At 49.2% G+C, this 27,169-nt stretch overlaps 1 protein-coding gene across 4 annotated transcripts in view; it reads right to left on the bottom strand.

Moving 5' to 3' along the window:
- Window positions 1-2,864: 2,864 nt before the first annotated feature.
- SNX19 (sorting nexin 19) overlaps window positions 2,865-27,169 on the bottom strand; it is a 36,277-nt gene continuing 11,972 nt past the window's right edge. Inside the window, exons 8-11 of one of the 4 annotated variants that reach the window (XM_055581156.1) lie at window positions 26,376-26,505; window positions 9,046-9,230; window positions 8,232-8,319; window positions 2,865-7,521 (exon numbers count right to left, since the gene is read on the bottom strand). In XM_055581156.1, the coding sequence (XP_055437131.1) occupies window positions 7,365-7,521; window positions 8,232-8,319; window positions 9,046-9,230; window positions 26,376-26,505 (560 nt within the window). In that variant the 3' untranslated portion in view covers window positions 2,865-7,364. Of the gene's footprint in view, window positions 7,522-8,231; window positions 8,320-9,045; window positions 9,231-21,800; window positions 23,314-25,568; window positions 26,035-26,375; window positions 26,506-27,169 lie in introns of those variants that run through there. The other 3 variants (XM_055581159.1, XM_055581157.1, XM_055581158.1) reach the window with 3 other exon arrangements.

The raw sequence follows: 27,169 nt of genomic DNA, 5'->3' as shown, positions 1-27,169 counted from the left end.
AGAGCACAGCCCCGCACTTCAGGCCACGGACACTACTGCTGTCTCCATACACACATACTTACTGCCCGCTTATCTCTCCAGACAGCTCTCGCCTGGCCAGTAAATGCCACGTGCCACTCACAAGCCATCTGCACAAGGCACTGTACGAGGGGATGACTTATGTCTCCAACATTAGGACAACAGCTTCTTCTATCTCACCCAAACAGAATGCTGGAAAGGAAACACTTGGGTCCTCACCCTTATGCAGGGTGTAGGAAGTGCAGGGAACAGATCTGGTATTAATTACCCAGGGTTCTACCCTGAGTACTTGGTTAATCCCGAGGAGGTTTACACTACAGGCTGCCCAACCCGCCCCGGGGTGGATACACACCAGACTGGCTCCTGAGACTGCCCCACACCATGTGTCATGCACGTGTGCACTGGCCCAGGGGCAGACTTGGTTCCACAGCAGACGGGGCCCCCTTCCATGGGCCTGCTCTGAGATAGCATGTGACCCAAGCTCTAGGTTGTCTAGGGTTTCCTCCTTTCCCTGAAATGCGTCATTGTTTAATCCTCAGACTGAACTTTCTCCTTCACCTGCTGTTGCCCTCTTTCAAGTCATGGCCTAGAGGATCCTACTGGGGCCCAGAAACAGCAGGCGACTTTATCCCCCAGGGCCGACACGCTGACCTGCAGCTACTCCGGACGTCTTAGATTCCTGAGTTTTCATTCTGATGGCAGCTGCCCCGTTTTGATTTGTGCTTGGGCTCACAGTCACAGCAGTGAATGTGGCGGGGAAGACAGCAAACACCTGTGAGAGTGACGCGGCATTTCCGTACTCCTTTTCTTGTGGCTATTATTGCATCTCTGAAGGGTCTTCCTTGCAGCATCTTAGACGTGACTTAAACTATCAGAGAAGGTATGAAATAAAAAATTTTAGGTCTGGGACCAAAGGATTTCCAGAAAGCAAATGGAAGAGAAAGCTGTTTGTCCTCACCATAATTGCACTCCTGACGAATTTGCATCTGGGACAGGAAGCAGTTGAGGCTATTTCTTGCAGGCAGATTTTTGTCTTCCAATCCCAGTAAGGTAAAGAGCAGGTCAAGGTGGAGGACTTGGAAAGGAGACAGGGTATGCTGGGTGTTTCTGTGGCTGGCTAATTTTAAAAACCATTTTCAAATCAGGACCAATTTTCTTGAAGAAGCATATTGCTTTAGAACCTTATCATGGCCTACACACTTAGACCGCAAACAGTACTGTTATAAAGCTGTGTGGGTTTTGGCACAGGAAATAGGAAAATGAACTTCTTTCGTGTGATACTTGCTTTAGAATGAAGATGTAAGGTCCTAAAAGTGAAAATTTGCTTCCCCCTCATTCCTATTTTGTCCCCAGCAAATTCTTCTTTCATTCAACTTATTCACATATTCTGCCTCTTAAAAGCTGATGAGTGCAATGTCCTTAATTGAGTGAGCATCTGTGACTATTGTGCACCAGGCAGACAGGAGGGTTGAGGAGGCACCGGCGTGTAACAGGAGCAGAAAAGGAATGATGCTCCTTGACCTCAAAGAATTGTAACCTGTCGCTGAAGACCCCACATCTATGCACATTGATCTGAGAGGCAGTGTAGGTAACTCTGAGTTATCCAATCAGATAAAGCTTCGAGGAGAAGGTGGCATGTGAATCAGCTCACACGATGGAAAGTGCCCACCTGTGCAGAGCTGGAGTAAGGAAGGGAACACACCTGAGCAAAGAGCATGTGACAGAGGATGGAAGTAGGCAAGAGCAGAGTACAGGCCCCTAGACTTCTGAGAGACCATCTCCACAACACATTCTGTCCCCGAGTAAAAGCCCTACCACCCACCCCGTCCACACAGTTCTCCCAGAGACACACTGAGCCCTGATGAAAGGGACCCTCACTTTTCTCGAAAGAACCTGGCTTGCCACCCCTGGGTTGACTTGGGACTCCATGTCTTTGTAAAGGACAAAAACTCCAAAGAAAGGGTTGCTTTTTTTTCTTAATAAGGTCTGTCCTCCCTAACGGCAAGATTTGAGATGAAATGCAGACATTTTGCTAAATCAAGGCTAATCTTTTTGATAGCAATGAGTGGCAGAATGGTTCTTTATCAAGGAGCATAGGCAAAAGGTCTGATGCCTCGGGCTGATGGATCACCATGCAATGCTACCAGGCACAGAGAAATCACAGCTTCTGTGTTCATGTGAGTGCCTTTATCTGCAATCTCAGACTTTTGTTTGTCTATCTTGGTCTTCACCCTCATGGATTAATCCAAGTATCTGGCCTGCTTGATTGCCACTCTCTCTTGCTGCAGCCATGAAATTAAAAGACGCTTACTCCTTGGAAGGAAAGTTATGTCCAACCTAGATAGCATATTCAAAAGCAGAGACATCACTTTGCCAACAAAGGTCCGTCTAGTCAAGGCTATGGTTTTTCCAGTGGTCATGTATGGATGTGAGAGTTGGACTGTGAAGAAGGCTGAGCACCGAAGAATTGATGCTTTTGAACTGTGGTGTTGGAGAAGACTCTTGAGAGTCCCTTGGACTGCAAGGAGATCCAACCAGTCCATTCTGAAGGAGATCAGCCCTGGGATTTCTTTGGAAGGAATGATGCTAAAGCTGAAACTCCAGTACTTTGGCCATGTCATGTGAAGAGTTGACTCATTAGAAAAGACTCTGATACTGGGAGGGATTGGGGGCAGGAGGAGAAGGGGACGACAGAGGATGAGATGGCTGGATGGCATCACTGACTCGATGGAGTCTGGGTGAACTCCGGGAGTTGGTGATGGACAGGGAGGCCTGGCGTGCTGCGATTCATGAGGTCGCAAAGAGTCGGACACGACTGAGTGACTGAACTGAACTTGCTCATAATAATAGAGTGCAACAGTAACATGGAACACACAGGGAAGAAAGGAAAAGTCAAAAGTATGCACATGGCCATATAAAAAATAAACAAGGAGGATTGTAGCCCACCAGGCTCTTCTGTCCATGGAATTGTTCAGGTAAAAATACTGGACTGGGTTGCCATTTCCTCCTCCAGGTTATCTTCCCAACTCAGGGATCGAACCTGGTCTCCTGAATTGTAGGCAGATGCTTTACCATCTGAGCCACCAGAGAAGCCCTTACTGTATAGCACAGGGAACTGTATTATCTTGTAATAAACTATAATGAAAAGAATCAAAACCTTAAAAATGGATGTATTCATATAACCAGATCATTTTGCTGTACAGCTGAAAGTAGTAATATTGTTAACCAGCTATACTTCAATTTAAAAAATGTCAAAGTGTGGACTGCTTATGTAAAAGCTGCAGATTTACCTTCTTGATCCTTATAACACTTCAGTGTTAAAATTAGTCTGCATCTCCTAAACACTGACCAGTGACAGAGAGCCCTGTTTGGGATTAGAATAAGTAGATAAGGTCACTTATGGTTTTCTAAGTTTGAGTCTTGATTCTATTATTTTCTTTCATTTTCCCCCTCCTAACCCTCTACATCCTGGAAATGGTGTGCTAATGACTCATACAGAAGCGCCTGTAGGTAAGGTTTGAAGGATCAAGATGTGCGGAGAAATCAGATTTTGTCGTGTTGGTGAAAACATCAGAGCCCGGAGTAGTTTTCTGTATCCTGTCACGTTTGTTTTCGTTTCCAAAAAAGCTGAGTTCAAAAGTACTTTCACACCAGAGACAGGTGAGAAGCGAGAGGGACGTGGCAGGAGGGCTCAGCGAGACTGAGACAAGTGCAGAGCGTCTGTCCAGGTGACTGTCGGTCCCCACACCTCCTCCACTGCATTGAGCTTGCCCTGCCTCCAACCCTGTTGCTGGTCACAGCAGGAAAAAGGTGTGACGATCCACATTTGCTTCTGACTGGATGTTCTTCTGGGTTTATTTTTCTGCCCCCACCTTTAAACCAGACCCTGCCACCTTTGCCAAGCATCAGGCAAGTCTGAGGGTCTAGACGTAACGTTCGGGGTGCCTCCCCTCACTGGCTGTCTCCTGAGATACTGTTTCGTGTGAAGCACACCCTCACCCTTTACACCAGAGTGAGGCAGGTTTGCTGTCTGGAATTCACCCTGCAGTCGTTTTGTTCTCTGGTCCACAAAGGCAGTGTCAGCGGGCACTTCCCTGTGATTTTTGGCTCTCCCAGAGGAAACAGAGCTGCTAAGTTATGGCAGAGCCTGCCCAGCTGGGCTCCCACGCCCACAGCATTGTCCTTTCCCTTCCTCCCAGGTTCCCATTGTCATCTGTATCTAGCAGGGCTGGCTCACCTTCCTCCCTCATCCTAAGGAAACACACCCTCCTGCTCCGGAGCACAGGAAGACGAGCAGCAGCAGGTTCTGAGGGGGCTCCCCAAGACTGGCATCTCCGCTGCTCCCCCGACACAGGGGAGCGGGGACGCCATGCTGCCGACATGGCACAGCAGGGCCTGCTGTTACACCCGGGCTCTTTCTGTGCTCAAAAGGGCGGTAACTTTTCTGTCCCCTTTTCTAAGAGAAATCAGAGTCTCCGTGAAGGTGAGCTTCCCAACATATCTGCATCCTCTGCCAAGAGGCAGAGCGAGGATTCTGATTGGGGTTTTACCACCTGAAGTTCACTACACTCCACAGAGCCTGAAGCCACTGTATATGTCAGCAGTGGGGATGGGCTGGGAGCACTCAAGGGGTCAGAATGACGCAGGCAGGAGTCAAGTCTCCAGGGGCAGGACCAAGCAGGGCTGATTGTGTGTGTGATCAAGGCTCAGGACTGCTGCTGAATGCTCCCAGGATTCTTTCATGACCCCCACCACGCGGCTGGAATGGACCCCAGGTTCCAGGCACACAGCCCCGGAGGCTCCAGCCTCACCCTCCCCGCACGCTGGGCTTGCCTGGTGCCATACAGCTTATTTTTAAAATTTCTAAACTGCAGTAAATACACATAAAATTCAGCATTGTTCAGTGTACAGTTCAGCAGTGCTACATATACTACATATACGTGAAAACAGGTCCCAAGAGCTCTTCCTCCCAAGCAGCTGAAACTCTGTCCCCACTGCATCCCCACCCCTCTGCCCCATGACCGCCTTCTGTCCTGTAAGCCCGACCACTCCAGGCACCTCAGGGAAGTGGGTCACACAGGAGGTGTCTTTCGGGGGGGCTACTCTCCATGTCTTCACCCATGGTTCACTGTTGCATCTGAACTCCCCATGCTTTCACAGGCTCTTATTAATCCTTTAAGAGTCAGTTCAGATAGAATTACCACCTCAATTAAGTGACTTTAATATTCAGTGGTGCATTAACAGCACCCAAGTAGAGCTGTCTGGGTTCTAACCCCTCAACACTCCAGGTGTGGCTAAAGGCCTGCATTCTTGCTGGCTACCCCTGGGAGCTTAACATGCAGCTCCCCAGGCCTCTACCCTGGCTCTAGGTAATTCTCACGCACACTTGACTTCGGCGAGCACTGCTAACTCACTAGAATTGGGTCTGTGGCCTACTTCCAGACTAAACCCAGCACCTGCCGTGGCATGTGAACAGAGCTTCGGGGTACTCGGAGCTCCGAGCCCACAGGAGCACGTGCTGTGGCTGCCCAGGCCCCCATGGGAGAGCTGAGTGGCTGCAACAGAGACCACCGCATGGCCACATGGCCCTGACCAGGAGTCTTCCAGACCACAGGCTCCTCACAGGTGAGAACCCACCCTCTGGTAGACTGGAACAGTGGTTCTGCGTGTGGGCTCTGCAATTTCCTCAAGCACCTGTGGCCATCCCAACCTCTATGCCTCGTGTGCCCATGAAGTGGGAACAGAGCAGAACCACCTCCTGGGGCTGACGTGTGGGTGAGGGAAGGTGAAGCATGTGAAGAGCTTCAGGTGGCATGTTTGGCAAACCTCACTCTTAAGTTGAGCACAGAGGGGGGTTTGGTGGTGTTTGCAGAATGAGCCCTGCAACAGACACTCTTCATCAACACCTGACCTCTGCTTCTTCCTTGCTAACGTCTATTTTCTCAGGTATCTAACCTTCCTGGCGAGTGACCTCCCCAGGAGGAAACACTACTAGAAGCCAATCGTGGTCAAGCATCCTCAACATCATGGACTGGCTCAGGGCAGGTAGTTTTGGCCATTGAGTCCTGAGGACTCTTGAAGGCTTCTGGAAAACTGTTTCCTCATTTTTTAAAAGAAAACATGGGGGAGACGCCCCCATTCTTTCAAGGATATTGTCATACGTGGATGTGATGCCCTGAACTGCAGCAACTGTGAAGGCCGGTGGCCTGAAGATGAGCTAATGTGTTTACAAGGCAAAATAAATATGGGAAGAATCTGGGCCCTCGATGAGGTCCAAGATGCTGCATCCGCCAACCCGGGGCCTCACCTACTCAGGGACTGGTTTGATGGAAAAAAATAAACGTTCTTAGTAATTTCAGCCTAAAGCATCCTAACCCATAGAGCCAGAGACCACGTTGACACACGTTTTTACTCTGCCCAGGACCTAACATCTGCTGTCGGGCTCCATAAGCAAAGGAGAGTGGAAGCTGGGAATGAACGGTCAGAGGCGGGAGGGTGACAGGAGAAGCAGGAATGTTCCAGGCTAGTGCAGGTCCTGTTCTTCACTCGTCACGGCGGAGTGACCTGCTGTGCTGGGCGGGTGAAGGCAGACAGGGAAGGCCGCAGACGCCAGCATGCACTTGCTCTTGGGGAGGGGCTGGTACAGTCTGCAGTGCAGCCCTCTCTCAGGAAAGGGTGGAGGGGTGGGGTGGGCCCCCCGGAGCTTTGGCAGTCTGCCATTCAGGGAAGCAGCTTCCTCGGGCAGCAGCCGAAGTCACGTCCTCTGCAGGCCAGGGTGCTGGGCAACACCGGTGAGCGTGGAGAGCCCTGAGAAGCGGCTCCCTCTGTGGGCTGTGGGGACGCTCAAGAGACCAGCGCTTTGGCTTTCAAGAGTACTCCTGGATGGATTGTTTCCTGGTGGAAGAGAGAACTCAGAAGACTGTCTTCTCCTCCAAGAAAACCCAGCTGTGGTGCTTTTCCCGGTCTCCCTGGAGCCTGCATGGGGGGGGCGGGGGGGTTCAGGTGCACGTGTGCACAGGCCAGGCTACCGGCAAACAGTGTCAGGGAGGAGGGCAAGCGGGGGGGCTCATTCCTCTCCCCCATGGCTCCCATTTCCTGAGGAACCAGGATCCCCCCACCAGCAACAGTCCACACACAAGGAGGCATGGAAATGGATGTGCGTGCAATGGCGCACATACGCCCACTGCCTGCTACAGACCAAGTGTGTGTGTGTGTGTGTGTGTGTGTGTGTGTGGCGGGGGGGAGGGGGGACGTTGTTGCTGAGACCCCAGGCCTTCTGAGTGTGGCCCTGTTCCAGAGGGTATGGTCTTCTGCTTGTCTCTGGGTGGCAGAGTGATCCGCCCTTCCTAACCCTCGAAGAAACGGGACAATGGCCTCTGGCTAAGGGGAGATGCCCGTCTTCCTGGGGTGTCTGCGGTGGAGCTGGTTGCGGCAGACTCCTCGGCAGAGGCACTGAGCTCCAACAATTCCAGGATGATGTCCCAGAGGCAGTAAATCAAATGCCTGAAACAAACAAAAAGAACAACTTGGGGGAAGGTCTGGCTAGGTCTCAGGACACCAGATCCTGTTGATGACATTTATCTCACCTCCCCATTGCCCGCTATTGATATCCTCAGTGGACTGCAGTGTCTCGGCTGTAAAATAAAAGTCTGCTGAACTAAAGAAGGCTAGGATTGCAACAAAGGTGGAAATGGTACTTGAGACTGGATTTAAGGAAATTCCCTATTTCTTTACATCTAGCACGTTGGCACTGCTCTGAAGAGCCCTGAGCGAGGGGAATCCCTGTAGTAACAACTTACTAGGAACCTTCAGGTCCCCTGTGATGAGGCAGACAGGACATGAGGAGTGGGAGTTCATGGACACAACATGCTCAGGGCAGGGCCAAGAGGGGAGGAAACGTGCTCTCAACACCGGCGGAATTCTGCCCCCCCCGGCACCGGCCAGGGGACCATGACCTCTTTGTGCTGAGGACTGCCAGGGCCTTCTCAGGAGCTCCCACGGGGGCCTGCATAGAGTTCTTCCCAATGCAAACAGTGGCTGGTCCCACCAGCTCCCGGCCAACTGACCCCTGCTCGGAAGCCAGGGAAACGGTCGTTGCACCTGCAGCCGGGGCCCAGGGCAGGGAGACACTGCGGTTCCAGTCTTCTCGGTGCAGCCGTTTAACCAGAAGCCCGGGACCCTCTGAGACCAGAGACGGCTTCCGCCGTGCCCACCTGTTGATCAGGGGCTGCTGCAGCGACTCCAAGACCAGACTCCAGCTCAGCCGACATTTGTTCTCCCCAAGGATTTCTACGATGACATCTGAAAAGAAAGGTGGACATGGTTTTAGTTCACCACGAAGCCTTAGCCTCTGCGAGGACTGCCTCCTCAGGACGTCTGCTGTCTTTAGTCACACTGGGTACTTCTGGCACATCTCTGAACCACACAGACAAACTATATCCTCAGGAGACAGGGAAAAGCCAACAAAAATGGTTCTTAAGTTAGATATCTAAATAAGATGGGCCCCAGGAGACAATTCTGTAACCTGTCGCTGCTTCTGATACAATGGTGTAGGCTGGAGAACAGAGGTTAACAAGAGTAAATGGCACAGTCTGGGGTAAGAGTCCACCACTGTACCCTCCTCCCCCCAGCACAACCACAGGCAGCAAACTGCCTTCCCCGTCCTCCGAAAAAAACCATATAAAGGGAAGGAAAAAGCCCTCTTCGGAGTTTGTGTCTATGTAGCTGAGGACCGTGCACTTTACTCATTGGCCACTGGTCCCCAAGCTGGGCTTCTGCAGGCATGTCATGCTCCTCCCTGGTCCACAGGGCTGGAAGTCATCACCTGCCCCGAAGACACTTCCTGTTCCCTCAGCCTCCCCAGAAGTCCCAATCACTTTCCTGTTGGCCTCAGAAATAGCAGGTCAACACATTTGCTGAGTCCTGCTGCAGATAAGGCCCTTTGAAAACAGGAGAAGGGCGTGGGGTAATGGCAGGAAAGCGGTGTGGGGAGGAAGGCTATGGCACCATCAGTCTCTCTGCAGTCACCTGGCAGGACACCCATCAGGCTCTGCAGAGCCTGTTTCTCAGCTGCTGCCTTCTGCTCCAGGGTCCTCACAGGCCGAGGACACTTGGGCAAAGCCCCGCCTGGCCAGATGGACTCCTGGAGGAGCCGGAGGTATTGCACCCAGCGCTGTGGACACGTCAGATGAGCCACCTGTACCTCCAGCCACCTGCAGGGGAAGAGATAAGGGTCAGGGCAACGTGGAGGACCCAGAGCCAGGGCAAGTCCTCCAGGCAATGAGGACAGAACAACGCCAAGGCAGCGCCAGCTCCCACAGGCGAGACCAAGCCAGTCGACAGCACGGGCTCCCAGAACTTGAAGATGAGTGACGATAGGATTACAGTCATTCACTGAGTGTGAGCACCCATGTGTCAGGGGCTGAGAACAGAGCATTTGAGGGCCCTGGCTTTGGAGAGGTTGCACCTTTCCAACCGTCCTCCAGCGAGAAGCACTGGGACTTCTCAGTGCCGTGTACACAGCGCAGGGTCTGGGGACTTTATACAAACCCCTCTCCGTGGCCAACCATCCACGCCCCCACAACCTGTCTTGAGGACTCCTGACATCACCCATTGCTCCCGACAGACCAGGCCTTCTCCTGGCCAGCAGTAGAACTCTGTCCTTCTAGCAAAACCTGTTCAAACCCCACATCCTCCACAAATTCCTTCCTGAGCATTCCACCCAGAAATGCTCGCTCCTTAGGCCTCCTGCAGTGCTCCTTCTACAACACAGACTAAGCACTGGTATTCCAGTTTGGAATATTACTTACTGCCTCATATATTTACAGCTTGCCTTTCCCAACTACATTATAAGCACTGCAAGAGGTCCCCACCACAACATCTTCCCACAGTGAAATGTCTGTGAAATGTCAGTGAAATGACTGACTGGCAACTGCTCTTATTACAGTGAAAATGTACCCCTCTGTCTTGCTTCCACAAATGAGTCAGTGACTGAGAGGGCAGGTACTGCAATATGCAGGGCCTGCGAGGCATTTCCACCGAAGCGCTTTCCCTGTCTCTGCAGGTCTCCAGAGTGGTGTGGTCACTTGCTGAGGTTCGACACTGCAGAGGCCCGTGCTGAGAATGGCATGGCCGTGACGGGGATGAATGGACTGCTGGCAACGTCACTCACGCAAAGAAGACTTTATTTGGTGCTGCACCACACAGCCCATGCCATCACTCCAGACCTGAGCTGCCTGTCGTCCATCCAAGAGTGGAGGGGGCTGCCAAGGCAAACTTTATTTAACCTCCACTCTGCCAGACAGTCTGCATTCCGCTCACGCTAGGCATTCCAGCTTTGGGGGCTGCACTCCCCCAGGCCCAGGGCTCACAGATGATTCTAAGAATAGGAAGTCTGAAAGGTAACGGCAGGGCAACAACGGCAGACATCGATGGAGATCAAGAGCGGCACAAAGCTTGCCCAAAATAGCCATCACCATTTGGGCTTCCCAGGTGGTTTAGTGGTAAAGAATCTGTCTGCCAGTGCAGGAAACACAGGGTTCAATCCCTGGGTCAGGAAGATCCCCTGGAGAAGGGAATGGCCACCCACTCCAGTATTCTTGCCTGGAGAATCCCACAGACAGAGGAGCCTGGCAGGCTACAGTCCATGGGGTCACAAAGAGTTGGACACGACTGAGCGACTAACACTTTCCCTTTCAGCCAGCATTAGCTCTAGCTCAGCCTCTCGTTCACAGATGCAAACAATAGGCTGGCTTGCCCTTCCGTTTGACCTTCAGTTTGTCCTCTGGAGCCAGCAGCACCTGCGGCTCTTTGGAGAGACCTCAGCATCCACTCAGCCCTTCCTTGACTGAGCATGACAACAGCAGCCCTGGGTGCCCGGCCCCCTTGTGGGCCTGCTTTACTTTAATGGTCATTCATTCAATGGGAACAGGACCTCGAATAGGATTTGGGCAAGGAGGTCCCCTCTGCTCCCTCCCGTGGTGACCAAGCATCTCATCAACACATGCTGGATGCAGAACAAACATTAACATGTGGCAAGAGACAAATTATACAAACCTACTGGTCTATAACCCATCAAACTCTCAATGCGGATGTTGGGAAGAAGAATCACAGTATAAAAAGGCAAGAATAAGCCCCTGATGAGGAGGATGAGTCAGTGAGTCAAATAAAATGGTCAGAGCTTAGCAGAACTAATTGACAAAGACGTTTGAGGTCACCAAGCAAAACATCAGCTGCTGAACAAAACAAAGGCGCCGGTAAGCGCCCTAAGCCCTGAGGCACAGGACTAATAAACAGAAGGGCCTAGAAGAGTCAGTCCTGGGAATGGGAGAGGCAGGACTTGTGTAAACCAGCTGAAATGAAACCAACTTCGTGTCTAAAGAGAGGGGTCCACTGTAGAAGTGGGGTGCTGCGAGGTTCAGTGCTCTTGCTCCGCCTCATGCCCCACGGGCAGCAGACAAGCCGCGCCCACCACACAGATGCTTCCCTCCCTTTTCAGGGTCCTCTTCCCACCACCGTTCCTCCTCCTCCTCTCGAAGGAAACAAGAGGCTGCCTCCCGGGCACTGGGATGAGCCTACTTTCGTTTTCCAGCTAGGGGAGAAGGCAACCTGTGGAGAAGACGCAGGCGGCAACCTTTTGTTCACAGAACGTTGGAGATTTGGCCTCTCGACACAAGTGACGAGCATCCCTGTCTGGAGGGGAAAGCGATCAAGTCCAAATCCAGATAATCACCAGCACCCCTGCTGCCCCACCCACAGACAGTACAAGCCACCTGTACGCCAGAGACCCCTCTCGAAAGCATGCTTTATTGCTACACACGATGCCCCTCCAGGGATCTGTATAGTCTGCCCGACACGCTGCACAGAAACAGTATTTGATAAACAAGGAAGAGCACAGGGATTTCTTCATCCAACCATTGCTCCTCTCCTTCAACCCATTTCCCCTTCCTTCTATTCCAGAGTGAGGCTCCATGCACACCACCCTTCTTTATCTAACACTGTGAACTCCCTCAGTCCTGAACCTGGGCTGAGGCACAGGAAGCCAGCAGATGAGGCTCTGGGGTGAGTGTTAAGCGACCGACACCCTGACTCCCATCCTTAGCTCCCTTGTTGTTGCTGTTTAGTCACTAAGTCGTGTTCAGCTCTTTGCAACCCCATGGACTGTATAGCCTGCCAGGTTCCTCTGTCCATGGAATCCCCCAGGAAAGAATATTGAAGTGGGTTGCCATTCCTTCTCCAGCGGATCTTCCCAACCCAGGGATTGAACCCACGTCTCCTACGCTGGCAGGTGGATTCCTTACTGAGCCACCTGGAAAGCCTCGTTAGCTCCCTGCATTTCTCCATTCCACATGTCATCCTTCTGTTCTTAACCTAGGGGTGGGGAGGTTAAAGAGAAATCTGTGTCTTGAAGCACAAGGAATGGAATCTGTGTTCTGTGTCTGCAGTCCAGTGTGCCATAATAGCTCCTCCAGCATCAGGTTCTGGAATCTGCTGCTACCACTGTTAAGCTAAGAGCTCCAGTTTCAAGGTGGAGATACACACACACATCCCTTGGACTATTTACTATCTACAAATTATTTATAAGAAATCATTTACTAAATACAAATGTTATTGTTGATGTAACACAAGATGCATGAGGTAAATACGCTAAAATAAATATGGAGAAGAGCCTCAAATAGCACTGGTTTTATTTTCTACTACTATTCCAGTTCTGATATTTGATTTAGATATCTTCTTCTATCTTCTAGCTTCTCCCCAAAGAAGAAAAAAAGCCAGACCACAAGTGTTCTGTCAGGCCATCTCTGAAGGACTCAGAGCACAGAGATGTTCTAGGGGGCCCAGAACAGGCAATAAAAGGAGAAAAAAACAATAGCAGATGGACACTGAGACATGAAGAGCCTCCAGTGCCAGACATGGAAGGACAGAGGATGCAGAGACCAGGGCACCCATTACACTGCGAGTCCGTGTCCAGTCCACGTTCAAAGGAATCTGGTCTGAAATAGCTACACACAGAGAAATGAAGCGGTGGCTAAAAATGAGACAGTTTAATACTAGGGCTTAAGATGGGACTTCAAGGTTAGCAGAAGGTCATTTTCCATCAAAAGAGCAGAATCAAATCTCAAGAATAAGGGGAGAAAGCTTTAAGGGACCACATCTAAGCCAATTAACCAAATTCCCCTCATGTCTTTTCTAAGACTGCATCCATGGCTGAGAGAGGAAGGCCCTGGATAAGTATGGCTTCATGGGGCGGTGGGGGGTTGGGCTCAGCTTCCCAGGTGGCGCAGTGGTGAAGAATCCACCTGCCAGTGCAGGAGACACCAGAGATGCAGGTTTGTTCACTGGGTCACAAAGATCCCCTGGAGAAGGGCATGGCAACCCACTCCAGTATCCTCGCCTGGAAAATTCCACGGAGAGAGGAGCCTGGTGGGCTACAGTCTATGGGGCTGCAAAGAGTCAGACACGACTGAGCAGTGCTGATGGTGGTGGGGGGAAGGGAGGGTAGGGTTAGGGTTTTCACTGCTGTCCTCTCTTACAACGGACAGTGCCCAGAACCAGACACAACCTCACAATGTGCCCTGACCGGCAAAGAAGGCAGAGAACGGTGCCTTCCTCAAGCCAGATACCATACTTGTATTAATACAGTCAAAGACGGTACTGGTTTTTGGGGCACACACACTAAAGCACTGACTCATCACTGGGTATGCAGCCAGCTAGCACCCTGAGTCCACGTATGCGCTTTAACCAGAAATCACAGACTCCTGTTAAATCTAGGCTTGTCCTTTTGTACTACACTTGTGTAATTAAAAAAAAAAAAAAGAATCTAAATTCTGCTTTATAATATTTATTTGTTAAATCCCATCTTGTTTGCTTTAGATGACCATTCTAACTCTTCTGCAAGGAGATCAAACCAGTCAATTCTAAAGGAAATCAGTCCTGAATATTCACTGGAAGGACTGATGGTGAAGCTGAAACTCCAACACTCTGATGCGGAGAACTGACTCATTGGAAAAGACCCTGATGCTGGGTAAGACTGAAGGCAGGAGGAGAAGGTGATGACAGAGGATGAGATGGTTGGATGGCATCACTGACTTGATGGACATGAGTTTGAGCAAGCTCTAGGAGTTGGTGATGGACAGGGAAGTCTGGCGTGCTGCACTCCACGGGGTTGCAAAGAGATGGACATGACTGAGTGACTGAACTGAACTAACTCTTCTAAAGTCTTCTGAATCTTGACTTCTGTCACCCAGAGTATTAATTATATCTCTAAGATGAGAGTTACTTGCAAATTCACTGACAAAAAGGATAAGTTCTATGCTTTCACTAGAAAGTGCCCTCTAGGCTATCAAGTTATTAGCTACCTGGGCTAAAGATCCTCAGATAGCCATGGACCACTTAAAAGTCCTGCAGTCCAGACCATGTATGTCCATATGGATATTAGAGAAATATGGCACAATCCTGTTGAAATCCACAGACAATACAACAACCTATGCATTCCTATCATTTAATGGCCTACCAATCCTGCTGCTGCTGCTGCAGCTAAGTCACTTCAGTCGTGTCCGACTCTGTGTGACCCCATAGACGGAAGCCCACCAGGCTCCCCCGTCCCTGGGATTCTCCAGGCAAGAACACTGGAGTGGGTTGCCATTTCCTTCTCCAATGCATGAAAGTGAAAAGTGAAAGTGAAGTCGCTCAGTCGTGTCCGACCCTCAGCGACCCCATGGACTGCAGCCTTCCAGGCTCCTCCGTCCATGGGATTTTCCAGGCAGGAGTACTGGAGTGGGGTGCCATTACCTTCTCCAACCAATCCTGCTAAGACAGAAAAAAAAAAAACCTTGCTAACAAGGTTAGCATTCCCACTGAATGCACACTGGGTTCTGAGGCCCGTGTTCCTCTTCCTGAGAGTTCACAAGACATCTATTTAATAATCCACTTAAGAAGTTTCCAGAGGTAAAAGTCAGGGTCAGAAGCCTGTATCCATTTTTTAAAAGGCTAGTCACTTGTCCATCTCCGAGCAACGCATCCCTATATAGAAATTTTCTTCATGATCTTAGATCTTCAATGATAAATGCAAATTCTTTCAGTTCCATGGAACAGAATTCACCTGGTCAGGTACCTGAATTTTAAAGCAGATGAATGCTCTCTTGTTATTTCCATTCCTATTTTGGTCTTCAATTCTAGTTTAATCATGCTTGCTCACTTCTTTTTATTAGACACTTTCCTTTACGTAAAAACAACAACAACAACAAAAAAACAGAAATACCCCAGGCAAAGAGTACACCAATTTGCTGTTGAATAAATAAATGATTTCTCAAGGTAGCCAGTTAATAGTACAAGATCTGTTCCAAACAATTTATCTTAGTTGTTCCTGTTTTAAACTTTTTTTAAAAAAAAGCTTTCCCCCTAACGTTTATCCACAATGTCAGCTCCTTCTGAGTTCAAGTTTAGTGGACACCGTTCTCACCAGTTCTAATTTCTACTGTTTGCATTTCTCACTGCATGTCCCTTTTCTCTGTTTTTTCATCTATAATCTGATCCCAGTTAACGACTCTGATTTCATCTGATGCTGATTCTTCTCCTTCCTCGTTGGAGTCATGTGTTTAATCTGTTTATTCCATTTACTCAATACATATCGGTTGAGCTTCTTAAAACTTTTAAAAGACAAGATTGTGAAGTTTTGATGGCAGGGATCTCAGTTCATTTTGGTGTCTTCCTCAGCATTTACTGGACTAGGACAGTTCACATAATCAAACATATACTGAATGAATCAACCTTATTCCAAAATGCTCCATGATAAACTTTAAGTCCCTTTGTTATTGTGGTATATAAGACAGATTCTCTATTATGTTCTTCTGTGAATTCTAGTTCACTCCCGTCTACTTTCCTTTCTGTGAGTTATTTCCCATTCTATTCAGTTTTAGTTTTACCTCAGTTTTCTTTGCAGCTTTTTCTTCTTCACTGAGTCGATGGATGTCCTGCCAAGTAAGCCCTTCCTGTGGTCCTCAAGTTATGTTCTCACTGCAGTTGCAGTCAGGAGTCCACCACGTGGGCATCATGTGCCAGAGTAAGGAAATTTACAAACCTTTCCTCTGTTCCAGCTACACAGTTAACTGTTCAAGCCACACCTTCCTCTTTCTTCCAAAGACAGAGCTTACAGGTAGAAGAAAGGATAGAAATCTAGGCCTTGAGGTCCTAAAGTTTTCTATTAGAAATCTGAAACTTATTAGAGATACAGTCCATGCTTCCTCATGTATCATCATCTAGCGTCACACAAAAGTAGGTAATAATCCACTGACTTAATGAGCAACAAGGAACTTTCAGAATCACAAGTCAGATATATTATTTGGAAGGCTACTATGCCATCTGCTAGCATTGCTTCTCAATCCACAAGGGAGAACCAGAGTCATTCTTGATTTTGCCTCTTCTCCAACCCTAGCCCACCTGCCCCCTGCAACATCACCTAATTACTGAAACAGTTACTAAAACCGGTCCAGCCGACCTCCTCAGTACTCAGGACCCCATGAATTCATCAGCTTTTATGATCTCTGCAGCACCGATCTTTGCTTAGGTCCTCATCACCCCTTTCCCAATTTGTCTCCCCAGTTTGAACATTGCTTTCTTCAATTAATCCTCGATAGCACATGTAAATGATTTTTCTAAGTTACTAAGTTGATCATGTCATCTTCTGTTTAATTCTGTACATGTTTTGCTAATGAATAGCGGTGAATCCTTTGCTCTCTGAATAGTGACAGGGCTCTGTATGGGTCAGTGCCTACTGAGCTCTGCAGTGGAATCTCTGGCCACACTGGCTACACATCGTACATCCCAACCGCCCCAGGCTTCTCTGAGTTCCACACATACGCTGTCTTGCTTCACTGCTCTGCCTTCAATGCTGTTCTCCAACGCCAGCTCTCAATTTCCCTTCATCATTTAAATCCTATCTCAGAGGTCATCTCCTCTATAAACCCTCCCTGGATTTCTCATAATTTACTTAGTCCCTTCTCTTAATCATGAAGAGCTGTTTTTAAAGTCAGAACTTTAAACTGTAACTCCTTATTTATAAGATTGCATCTCTGACTGGATATTAAACTTCCTAGGGTAGGAACCAGGGGTCTTTTAAATTTTGATCATTTCACTCAGCGTCTGGCACATAGTAGGTAATCAATAAGTATTAGTTACTAAGTGAATCACTGCTGTAAGTGGGACAAACACTGGCCTTAATGCAAGGCACACAGCTCACACTAAGCTGTGCAGAAGGCAAACGTCTCAGTACTCAAAGCAGCAAAACAATATTGAGCTCTTAGTTATTTGTGCTGATGGAGGACAATAATAAAGGTAGACAATTTAGAAATCCTTTGTATTTGGCATTTTATATGCATCTACATAAACGTTTGGCAGATTTCTCTTCCTAAGAACTTTCTATTCAGGCTAATATTAAAATTAAGCTGTGTGCCAACACAGCAGCTGTGGGGTGGACAGTAAATGAACTGGGTAATAAGTCAGCTGTGCTACAACTCAGAACTCACCATGAAGAACCCACACAATCACACCTGGTTCTGCACTCACTGCAAGAAAAGAGAGGTGGAGGGCAAAGGAGGGGGTCAGCCACGCTCCATAAATCCTAGAAAGGACAGACAGCTGCCAGCAGTCTAGGTTTTTGTCAGTTTTCCTGGCAAATAGGCCCAGAGGCAAGAAGAGGCTGAAAGTCAAACGGAAGCAAAAGGGTTTTGAGGACTGTGAGTCATGTGTGTATTTTGGGAAGTGCCCCCGATGGATGAACAGCATTCATCTGAATCCAACCCATCACTTGAAGCTGGTGAGAATAACGTAGCAGGATATTTGGGTAAAAAATGGCCAGTGGCAAAGGTCTGGCTCCCTTTCTAAAAAATATGGAACAAGGAGTCGCTTGGGGGCTCTGTGCTCATGGGATAAAGAGAGTCTGATCGCATATGGAGATCTTTAGAAATCTGTTCTAGACCGAGCATCATGACACTCAGGATTCCAGTTTCAAAGGTGATCACACAAACCTATGTCCCTCTGAAGGCCTTCAGGACAACTATTCTCAGCCTCACACTAGGCTGTCATCAATGCACCATAAACCAGCTCTGAGATCAGGGCTAACAGAAAAATCAGCCACACATTTTTGATACCTGCCTGTTTTTCGTGTGGCCCCAGTAAGAGCAACAGCAGGACATGTTCCGCACAGTAAGTTACTCCCTCCTTGTTTCTTGGAATCTCTCCTAGTCCAGAGTCTCCCATCTGGAAGAGGCCATCAGAGTTTCCACCCCAATACCACACATAAAACTGATCCATACCCTTCCGGGGAAGCAAAGCCCAGCGGCCAGAAGAGCTGCGAGGCTTCCCGCAGCGCTGCAGCAGCGAGTGAGAGCAGCACTGCAGAGCCGCGCGGGCTGGAGGCTGGCCGGGCCACAGGGAAGTGCGAACAACCGAGCTCTGAGTTCCTTCTTAACGGACTGACTCTGGCCCTGCCTTCTGTACAAAGCTGCTGAGATCAAAGGAGAAAACGTCAAAGTGTTTGTGAAAGTGCCTGTGTGTTTGTGCGTGTGTCAGAGAAAGGCTTCTCTGGATCCTCTTACAAAGCTCTACCAGGTCTAGGGAACTAAACGAAGGGGCTAAGGCGTGAGCTCTGCATTTCATGCTTTAGTTTCCCCTCTGTAAGACTGACTCTCCTGGCGGGCTCAGGGATGTGTCAGAACAGTGAACCACCTGAAGGGGCGGGGGTGAAGGAAGAAAGAAGCTGGCTGACAGAGTCAGGGGCACAAAGGAGAGGGCGCACAAGCCGCCTCCGGGCCATGGGGCGAGACAGCAAATGCTGCATCACTACCCCGCCGCATCACTACCCCACCGGGGTGACGACTACAACCGCAGCTCCCTCCAAGCCTTGCGAACACGGATTGTTTATCCTGTGCTGCCACCTGGAGTCCAGATGGAGGACTCACACCTAACTGCCCCAAGCAGGAGGAGTCCAGCAGGCTGTCCATACTCTCTACACTCACACTCACACACACACACATTCAGAAAGGGGCTGGCTGAAAATACGCAAAACATGTTTAAAGGCAACTATTAAAAGTAGAAATAATGTCCGTTTCCCTCTTTAAAAATGTTCCAGTGTCTGGAACATTCTTTACCCTAAACCATTCTAAGGGATTCGTCTTGCAAGGTCTAACTTTATTAAACACTTTCCTCTCTAAACCCTACCTAACAATTACCCTCAAGAATCCTTATGACTTTTTAAAACTGTGTTTATGGTCTATACTGTGTTCTTTGACCTTACACTGTTCAGTATTTCTAATGGATTCTTATGGGTTATTTATTTTCTTAGGCTGAAAGGACCTTGATGGATAAAAGGCCTGAAGAGCTAGCAGTCAGCAAGTCGACATAGTATCAAATCTCACAAAGACTTTTCAAAAATTATTTATAAAGAGGTCACCACAACAAGAACTAAATAAAATTAGTTTCCTAGAAAGTAAAGTGTTGGGAGTACCTGGGTTAAAAGGTAGTTCCCTGGTTCTGAAACACTGGATACGACTTGGGGAGATGTTAAGTAAGAATGTGAGGACAGGACAGAGTTCATAGACAGCTAAAACGGAGGAAGACACCCTAATTTGAAGGATGCAGAAAAGGCCATGTGTCTCACAGGGTGTTTGCTCCTAAGAGATCACAAAGCGAGCTCACTACAAACACCTCAGCAAAAAACCATCGCAATGTAAACAGATTCTCTATCCTACAGCAAATGTGTGACCGCCCTAGGGAACAAGAGTCCCCAAGGAAATGGGACGTGGGGCTTGTAGAGACGGACAAGAACTCACATTTACTGATGCCACCGGATGGCAGGCATGCAACGAAAGTCTTCATCAGTTCATGAGCAAGGCGCTGTTACTCCCACTCAGAGTAACTGAAGCAAAGGTGAGTCAGAGACAGCAAGCCTCAAGGGAAGATGTGAATTCAGATCTGTGTGACTTCAAAGCCCATATCCTTAGTTTCACACATGGAAGGACAGAGGGTGAGAAAGCAAAGCAGCAGGAGAAGCTTCCAGAAGGTCCAAGCTTAGGCAGGAGGCCCACAATGGCAGAGGGCACTTTGTTCCTCTGGAGAAGAAAGAGAAGGCCGCTGGGGTGGGAGATAGCCCGAGGCCCAGCCATGACGCTGGGGGATGGGGAGCAGCTGCCCAACTAAAGAGCTGTGGGGGAGACAGGCAAGGGGGTTTCTCTTACATCTGTGTTTCTCATCCCAGCAGCGCTGGGGAACTCCCGAGATTCTCACTAGTGATGAGAAGAGAGACCGATTCAACCAGAAGGGCAAGTGATGTTCATTCATTTGACAAAAACTTACGAAGCACCCTCCATGTACACAGCTAAATGCCTACAGCAGGATGGTGAGTGAGACGAGTGCCTGCCCACCAGATGCTTGCAGTCTGAACCTGTCCTAAAACCTGCTTCAGGCTCGTCTTTGTAGTTATAGATAGGCAAGAGATGGCAATAATTTGACTTGGAAAAAAGGTTTTGATGCTTACATATGTCATGATGCTCTGGTTTTAACTGCTGCCAATTCTGCACCTGTGAGTGTACGAGACGGTAGGAGCGTATCCCACACACGGAGGTGCAAACGCACACTGAGCTGTTACAGCTGTAAGGACGGATTCAGGTAGAAACTCTCGGCAGACAACAGGAAAGGCTGGGTGCTTTGGTCCTATCATGGGTAGAATAAGAGACGCCTAAGAAATACGGCAGGGAGGGCACTCATAGAACTGGAGACCACTGAAGCCTATCCTGACCCAGTCTACGAAGTCAGAGCTCCCCTTTTCCAAGGTCTAGTGGAAAAGGTGGGGGGCAAGTAGTGTTCCTCTCCCTAAGGAAGCACGATACAACCTGAGCAAAGCCACTGCTGCAGAACATAGACGTCAGCCCCTCAAATCCAGGCCAGCACTGGAACTAGAAGGGGCAAGGATGTAATCAGACAGGAAAACTAGACTTGGTTTGAGATCCTTTTGTAGCTCTTGCAAACAAACGCATTTTTCAATAGAAGCTGTGCACAGAAAGAGCTCAGGTGTAAGGCAACACAAGGCACCAGAGCTGAACTGAAAGAGAAATTTATGGAGCAAAGGAAAAAACCCAGCATCTGTGTCTTGAGAAACTGTGAATCAGAACTATGATAACCCTTTTCTGATTGCGAATAGGACGTAGAATAGAGATACTAAAGGGAGACTACATAATTTCTGATCCAGGAGTGTTTAAGAATAAAACACGGATGGAAATGAATTTATATGCTACCATCAAATATGTGTGTCTCTTGGACAGAAGTAGGACATGGCACTTTCAGGTGAGGTCAGTCCTGTGGCTACTGCCTCATGGGGAAGCTTGCTCAGTGAGGAGGCCGCAGGCGGTGGCAGGAAGGGGATGGGCTTGAAGGCCAGGGTGACTTGGGTGGAATCCTGGGTGTGGCCCTTATTATAATTCTGAGAAGGTTACTTAATCTAAATAACACTTTGCTCACTTAAAAAATACACGTCTACCTCAGAGAACTGAATTGCTCCTTAGTATATAAAATCCACACCCGCTTACCTGATGTAGTATTTAGTCAATGTCAGTTCCTTTTTGGTTGCAGCTGCTCATGCCCTTTCAGTGGTGGGCCTGGAGCTGCCCGTTAGACATAATCAACGTCAGGAAGACGGTTTATCTATCTGCTATTTAGAGAGGCCCACCGGGAAACAGGCCCCTGAACAGATTCCACTCAGAGAACACCTGAAGTTGTGGAGTGACCAGAGAGAATGGATGACAAGAGAATTCTTGGTCATCCAACTTGTAACTGCCCGCTGCCAGCACCGCCCTCTCCAACAGGCGCATACGCCACCCATACGCCTTCTCCTGACCCTCCCTGGGAGATGACTCGTAGAGACCTCTCCCCTCGGAAGACAATTCCATGCCCTGGTGCAGGGTTCGGAGCTTGCCACTGAATTTTCTCCTGGACCCACAGCATGCTCCACAACATAACCTGACATATTCTTTTTCTTCTTCTTCTCTATCTACTTCCTGACTTCATCTACTTTTCTACTTGCCTACATCCACAGGTCACACAACTTTCTTTTTTTCCCACCCTTCTGCCACACTGCTCTGTTCCCACGTGCCCTCAATACACACACATGCTCATTCGCTCACTCACTCACTCATTCAATCACACTCTTTAAGAAACCCTGACGCAGACACAGACACCAGGAATGTGTCTGCTGCCATCTCTGGGGCCATGGGGAGGGCAGGGCCACGGGAGGTGGCACTCGTGTACTCTCCTGCTAGCCTGGCTCGTATTTTTATCATGGCTTTGCTCTGGGCACCCAGGCAGGGATCTGGGCCAGCTTCTTCTCATTCCTTTGCTCTACATCAGGACTCCAGAATAATCTCACCCTTGACCGTGGCTGGATGCTCCTGCCCCACACCTTCTCCCGTCAATGGAGCACAGTTGTTTCTCCTCTCTCTCCCTTCCTCCCACCCAGCGTCTGAGTGTTCCAGTCCCTAAACCTGAGTCTGACGCACTCAGAGACACTGTCAGCTTCTCCTGCTTTCTGAATGAGTGGTCTGCATAAGCTGCATTCACACCTTGGCTTAGACTGCTCCCCCACCCCTCTCCCCTCCTTTTGACTCTAACTCCAAATAAGGAGCACTCCCTCTTACATAATTGGATGTTCCCAGCACAGAAGCTGACACATGAGGTCAGGCGCGCATGCGTGCAGACTTGCCTTTGACTTAACAATGCCTTTTTTGGGCATCTAACTTCTCCCCAGCTCCCTTCCCCCACACTCTCCACAGTATCAACAATCAAGGGAGATTTACGCAGTTGGCTCAAACTCTTCCAACCTTGGCTTGGAAGGAGGGGTCATGAGGTTGAATTTACTCTTTTCCCTCGCAGGCCAGGGACAGAGAGATTGGGCGGGGGTGTGGGGGAGGGTGGCGTGAAGACTAAATATGTGCAAGAGAGGGAAAAAGTGACAGTATGCATGCTTTGGACCTGGGAGCAGTCCCTGGAGTCCTAGGCAGTTATGTATATGGGCCTTTAGAGGGATCAAGGAGAATACAGAAAGCTGGAAGCAGAAGAAATGAACTTGTCTTCTTGGAGATGATAATGCTGGAGGTTGGACAATGATGACATTTTTAAAAGGAGAAGCGTCTAACTTTAGACGCCGTCCACGATGGCAGTGCGTCCAGCTCAACCAGAAAAGTTGTGGCAGGTACTCGTGGCATCAACATCGACTCTCCTTCGCTTTAGAACTTGGAGAATCCAGGTGCTCTGCAAATGGATGCAGCTTATCGGCGTGCTGTTTCAGAGAGTGAGCAACTATGCTGCCTCCTGGGCCTCAGTCCTGGGGACAGACTGGGAGAGGTCCACCCTGACCCAGCGGGGACCAACCACACCTCTCTGAGGGTAGTGAGGACAGGTGGAAGGGGTGCTGCAGCTTTGGGGAGGTATCACATTCCAGAGTATGTGCTTACCAAAGCAAAGAGAGCCCAGGAATGCAGCACTGCGCCGGCCTCTTTAAAAATAAAAATGCAAGCTGTCCAGGGGACAAGTGACACAGACTGGCTTTAGTGTGCTGCAGAGGACTCTGTGTCGTGTGTGAGTGGATGCACATTCAAATGCAATTTTCATTTTACAAGCTGACTGGCAGTCTCCTCCTGGGGAATATGGACTGCTCTGAGTCAAAGACTTGGGGGCTGGCTTTTATCTTTTCAAGTCATAGGGCAAACGTCTGATCCTGCAGCTGAACATCAGACAAACCTGGGTTTGAACGGCCTGTACATCCTTACTAGCTCTGTGATCTTGACCGAACAATCATGATTCTTTGCAAGCCTTAGCTGCCTCACCTTTAAAGTAGGGATTATAAGGCTTCTTTCACAGGGCTTCTGAGGGGATTAAATGATGTTGGCACAGTGTCTGCACAAAGTCAGCTCTCCACAGATGCTGGCTGGATGGTGGATCCTGAAGCTAGTAAGACCATCAACGCCTACACTCTGAACCTGAAATAAGCCCTGTCTCTTCCTTGGGGAGCCGGCACTCAGAGCTTGCTGGTAGAGACCACGGGCCACAGGCTCAGGTCCTCTGAGCCTCTGGAGGGGGCTCTGGGAGAGATTCCTTCTCCATGACCTCCTGACTGCTGTCTTAAGGAAGCTTCAAGAACAATGTGACCCAGCACAAGATACTTGAGAAGAAGGTCAAGTGTACCATTAAAAAGCTGGGAATAATGCTTTATCGAGAAGATGCAAGACCGTGAACAGAGGAAGATGAGGCTCTTCATTTAAGTCTAGTTTGTAGAGGCCCAGGGCGAGGACGGTGTCAATAGCTGGGTTCCTATTTCTGCTGCAGCTCATACAAAACTAAATGGTCTTAAGAATAAAGTTCTGACAGGAAGAGATATGAGGCAAGTCAACAAGTACAAAATGCCACCACCTGAAAACATCTAGGGCGAACAGAGGTTAACAGACCACAGTCATGGAGAGCTGTCTGGAAGTACCTAGACACAAAACTCTGTTCTTCTGCAATCCTCACTTTGCCTTCATTCAAATTCACTAACACATTCAAAATTTTTTCCCTTTAACAACAAAAAAAGGTGTCATCCATTTTTTTTTTTAAGTGGAAAGAGAAGCAGCTCAAGGGGATTCAGCCATAAGTTCTCCCTCTGATGTTGTTTAGGGCATAAGCTACATTCACCAGCCAGCCATCCACCCAGCTAACCCGAGGTGTGGTTCCCATGCAACTGTCAGGGCACGGGGGTGGAGAGAGGAGGAACTGAGCCTGACTCCAGGCTCTTCTCGTGAGGAGGCAGCCCTGACTCCAGAAGCTCTGCATGCGGGGAAGCAGGAGTGCCTGGAGAACACTGCCGCCCCGGGACAGCACCTGTGCTGCAGGGGGGCCTGGGCGCTGCCTCCTGCTGTCAGACACACGGACGCTCTGGTCACGGGCACAAAGTCGCCCGGGAAGGCCTCACAAGGTTGTACTGCTGAGCAGAACGGATTCTGTGTAGTTCAGAGAGCAGAGAGTAATAGGAGTAGTGGAAGCTGCAGCTGAAGACTGACCTGGGTGGGGCACCCTGAACTGGGAGGGAACTTGGGGCCACAAGCTGGAGGAATCAAACACAGAATCCACTTCTTATCCTTCCCTTTTTCTGAACCGCAAGTACGAAGACCCAACATTTACTGGAACACTTTCTATGCACCCAGACACCTGCAGACAGACACCACAATGATTCCAGAGCTCAGAGCGACAACACACAGCGGAGCAGCGGTATGCTGCGGTGGATAAGCATGCGGCTGTGGAACACCCGGGGGGCCTGCGCCTCCACCAAGCACTCTCTTGGTGAACATGGATAAAGCCCTCCGTTCTCACCCTCATTAAACCATAAAATATGTGAAAGGAGGGACCGTGTCTGTTTTGTTCACTACTGACCAGACCTTAATATTTTCTCAATGAATAAAGGAAAATGACCAAGACAGTTGCCCAGTAGGAAAGTTAATAATAGATCTCCTACTTATTGTAGAATAGATACATAATTCTTTTTAATAAAACTGTTAATTTCAGAGTGACCTATTAGCATGAGTCACACGCTAACAGAAGGGTTCAGGATTTGGCTCCCGACTTTGGGATCTGCCAGGATGTCTCACACGGGAGAGGTCAAAGCATGAGCGGCCACAGCTCAAGCGCTGTGTGTGTCTGCCTGGTTCAGAGACAGGGTTCCTGGACTCCTGCAGCTGAGCAAAGCTTGCATCAGTTTCATGGTTAGAAAGCCAGCACTAGAAACTCCATCTGCGTACCAGTTTTTCAGGAAATTCAACTGGTGCTGGAATTATACAACCCAAGTTTCAAATCTCAGTATCCTTTTCCCCACCACCATGCGTCAGTGCTTCTTCAGCTGTGACCATGTCCACCCCTTCTGGAGAAACTAGTCTTTACTAGGAGAGCACACGATGGTTTTCTCTTTTCTTCCTTGTTGTTGGTAGTCACGGTGACTGTACACTGTTGGTGAAGAGACACGTACGTCCACTAAAGTGAGAGGTACAGGGCCTGAGGGTAAACTGGGGGAGAACGGACCCTAGCGGAGGAGGAGCTCAGCTCAGGGCCTGAATTCAGGGGATGATGCCGGGGGTCCTGCAAGAGTAGGCCTGTCCACACCTCAGACAACCACATGATGCTCTGCAGCTCATCACCCCACAGCCCTGGACACAGGTTCTCTCTTCTCTTTTGGCTGCAGGTCTCCTGGACTCTACGCTTTCCCTCTCTAGGGCAGAAATCAGGAACTACCTCCAACCTCCGTCTAACCTGAGACTCTAACCTGAAGGGGCACCCAGCAGGCCTACCTCTGGATTAGGGTCCCGAAGACAAGATGAAGAACCTTCTGCACACTCTCTGTACACAGCCATCGCCACTGTTCCATGAGCAGCAAGACAAGCAGGTCCAGGGCTGTGTCAGCCAACTCGGTCTCTGTTCCTGGGGATGAAAGGGCATCTGGAGTAACCCGGAAGAGACCTGCACTCGAGGACATGTTTCAGGGCCCTGGGTCTGCTCCACCTTTATGTCAAGCATCTCACATTTGTGTCATCTATCTGTATTCAAGTCAAGAGACATTTACTGCATCTCTACAAAGTTCAGTGGCAGGTTCTGTCTTTCTTTACAATTTATGTTCCTAAGTCACTGAGTAATTTTTTATCTATAAAATCTTTGATTTTATAGGTAACTATTTTGCCTACTTTCCTTCTGGTTCTTCTGGTTTCCTTTCTGGTTCTTCTGTATTTCCCCTAGGCAGCTGAACACATTTTGTTCCAAGTAAGTGCTCACAACTGGTGACTAACTGGAACTGGCAAGGCCCGGTCCCTTTCCCTTCCATCCACTCGCCTCTGCGGGGCAGCAGGGAAATGTGCGGGGCAGCAGATGTGGGACTTGTTTTTCGTAAGCAAGTGGCTCTGAAAGCAACTCCATTACACAGAGCTGAGGGTTAGGATCCAGGAGGTCCCAGTTTGATTTTGAGATAACATGTGGTTCTGGGAAGAACACTGCACTTTTGGTAAAAGGCCATGATGATTACTCACTTCTTTCCTGTTTCAAAGACGGAAAGGGTCACAGACACGCTCATACTCACGCTAAGCAGAACTTT

Source organism: Bubalus kerabau, chromosome 5 (assembly GCF_029407905.1).
Source record: "Bubalus kerabau isolate K-KA32 ecotype Philippines breed swamp buffalo chromosome 5, PCC_UOA_SB_1v2, whole genome shotgun sequence".
Classification (NCBI taxonomy): Eukaryota; Metazoa; Chordata; class Mammalia; order Artiodactyla; family Bovidae; genus Bubalus; species Bubalus kerabau.
This window is presented reverse-complemented; position numbering and strand designations above follow the sequence as displayed.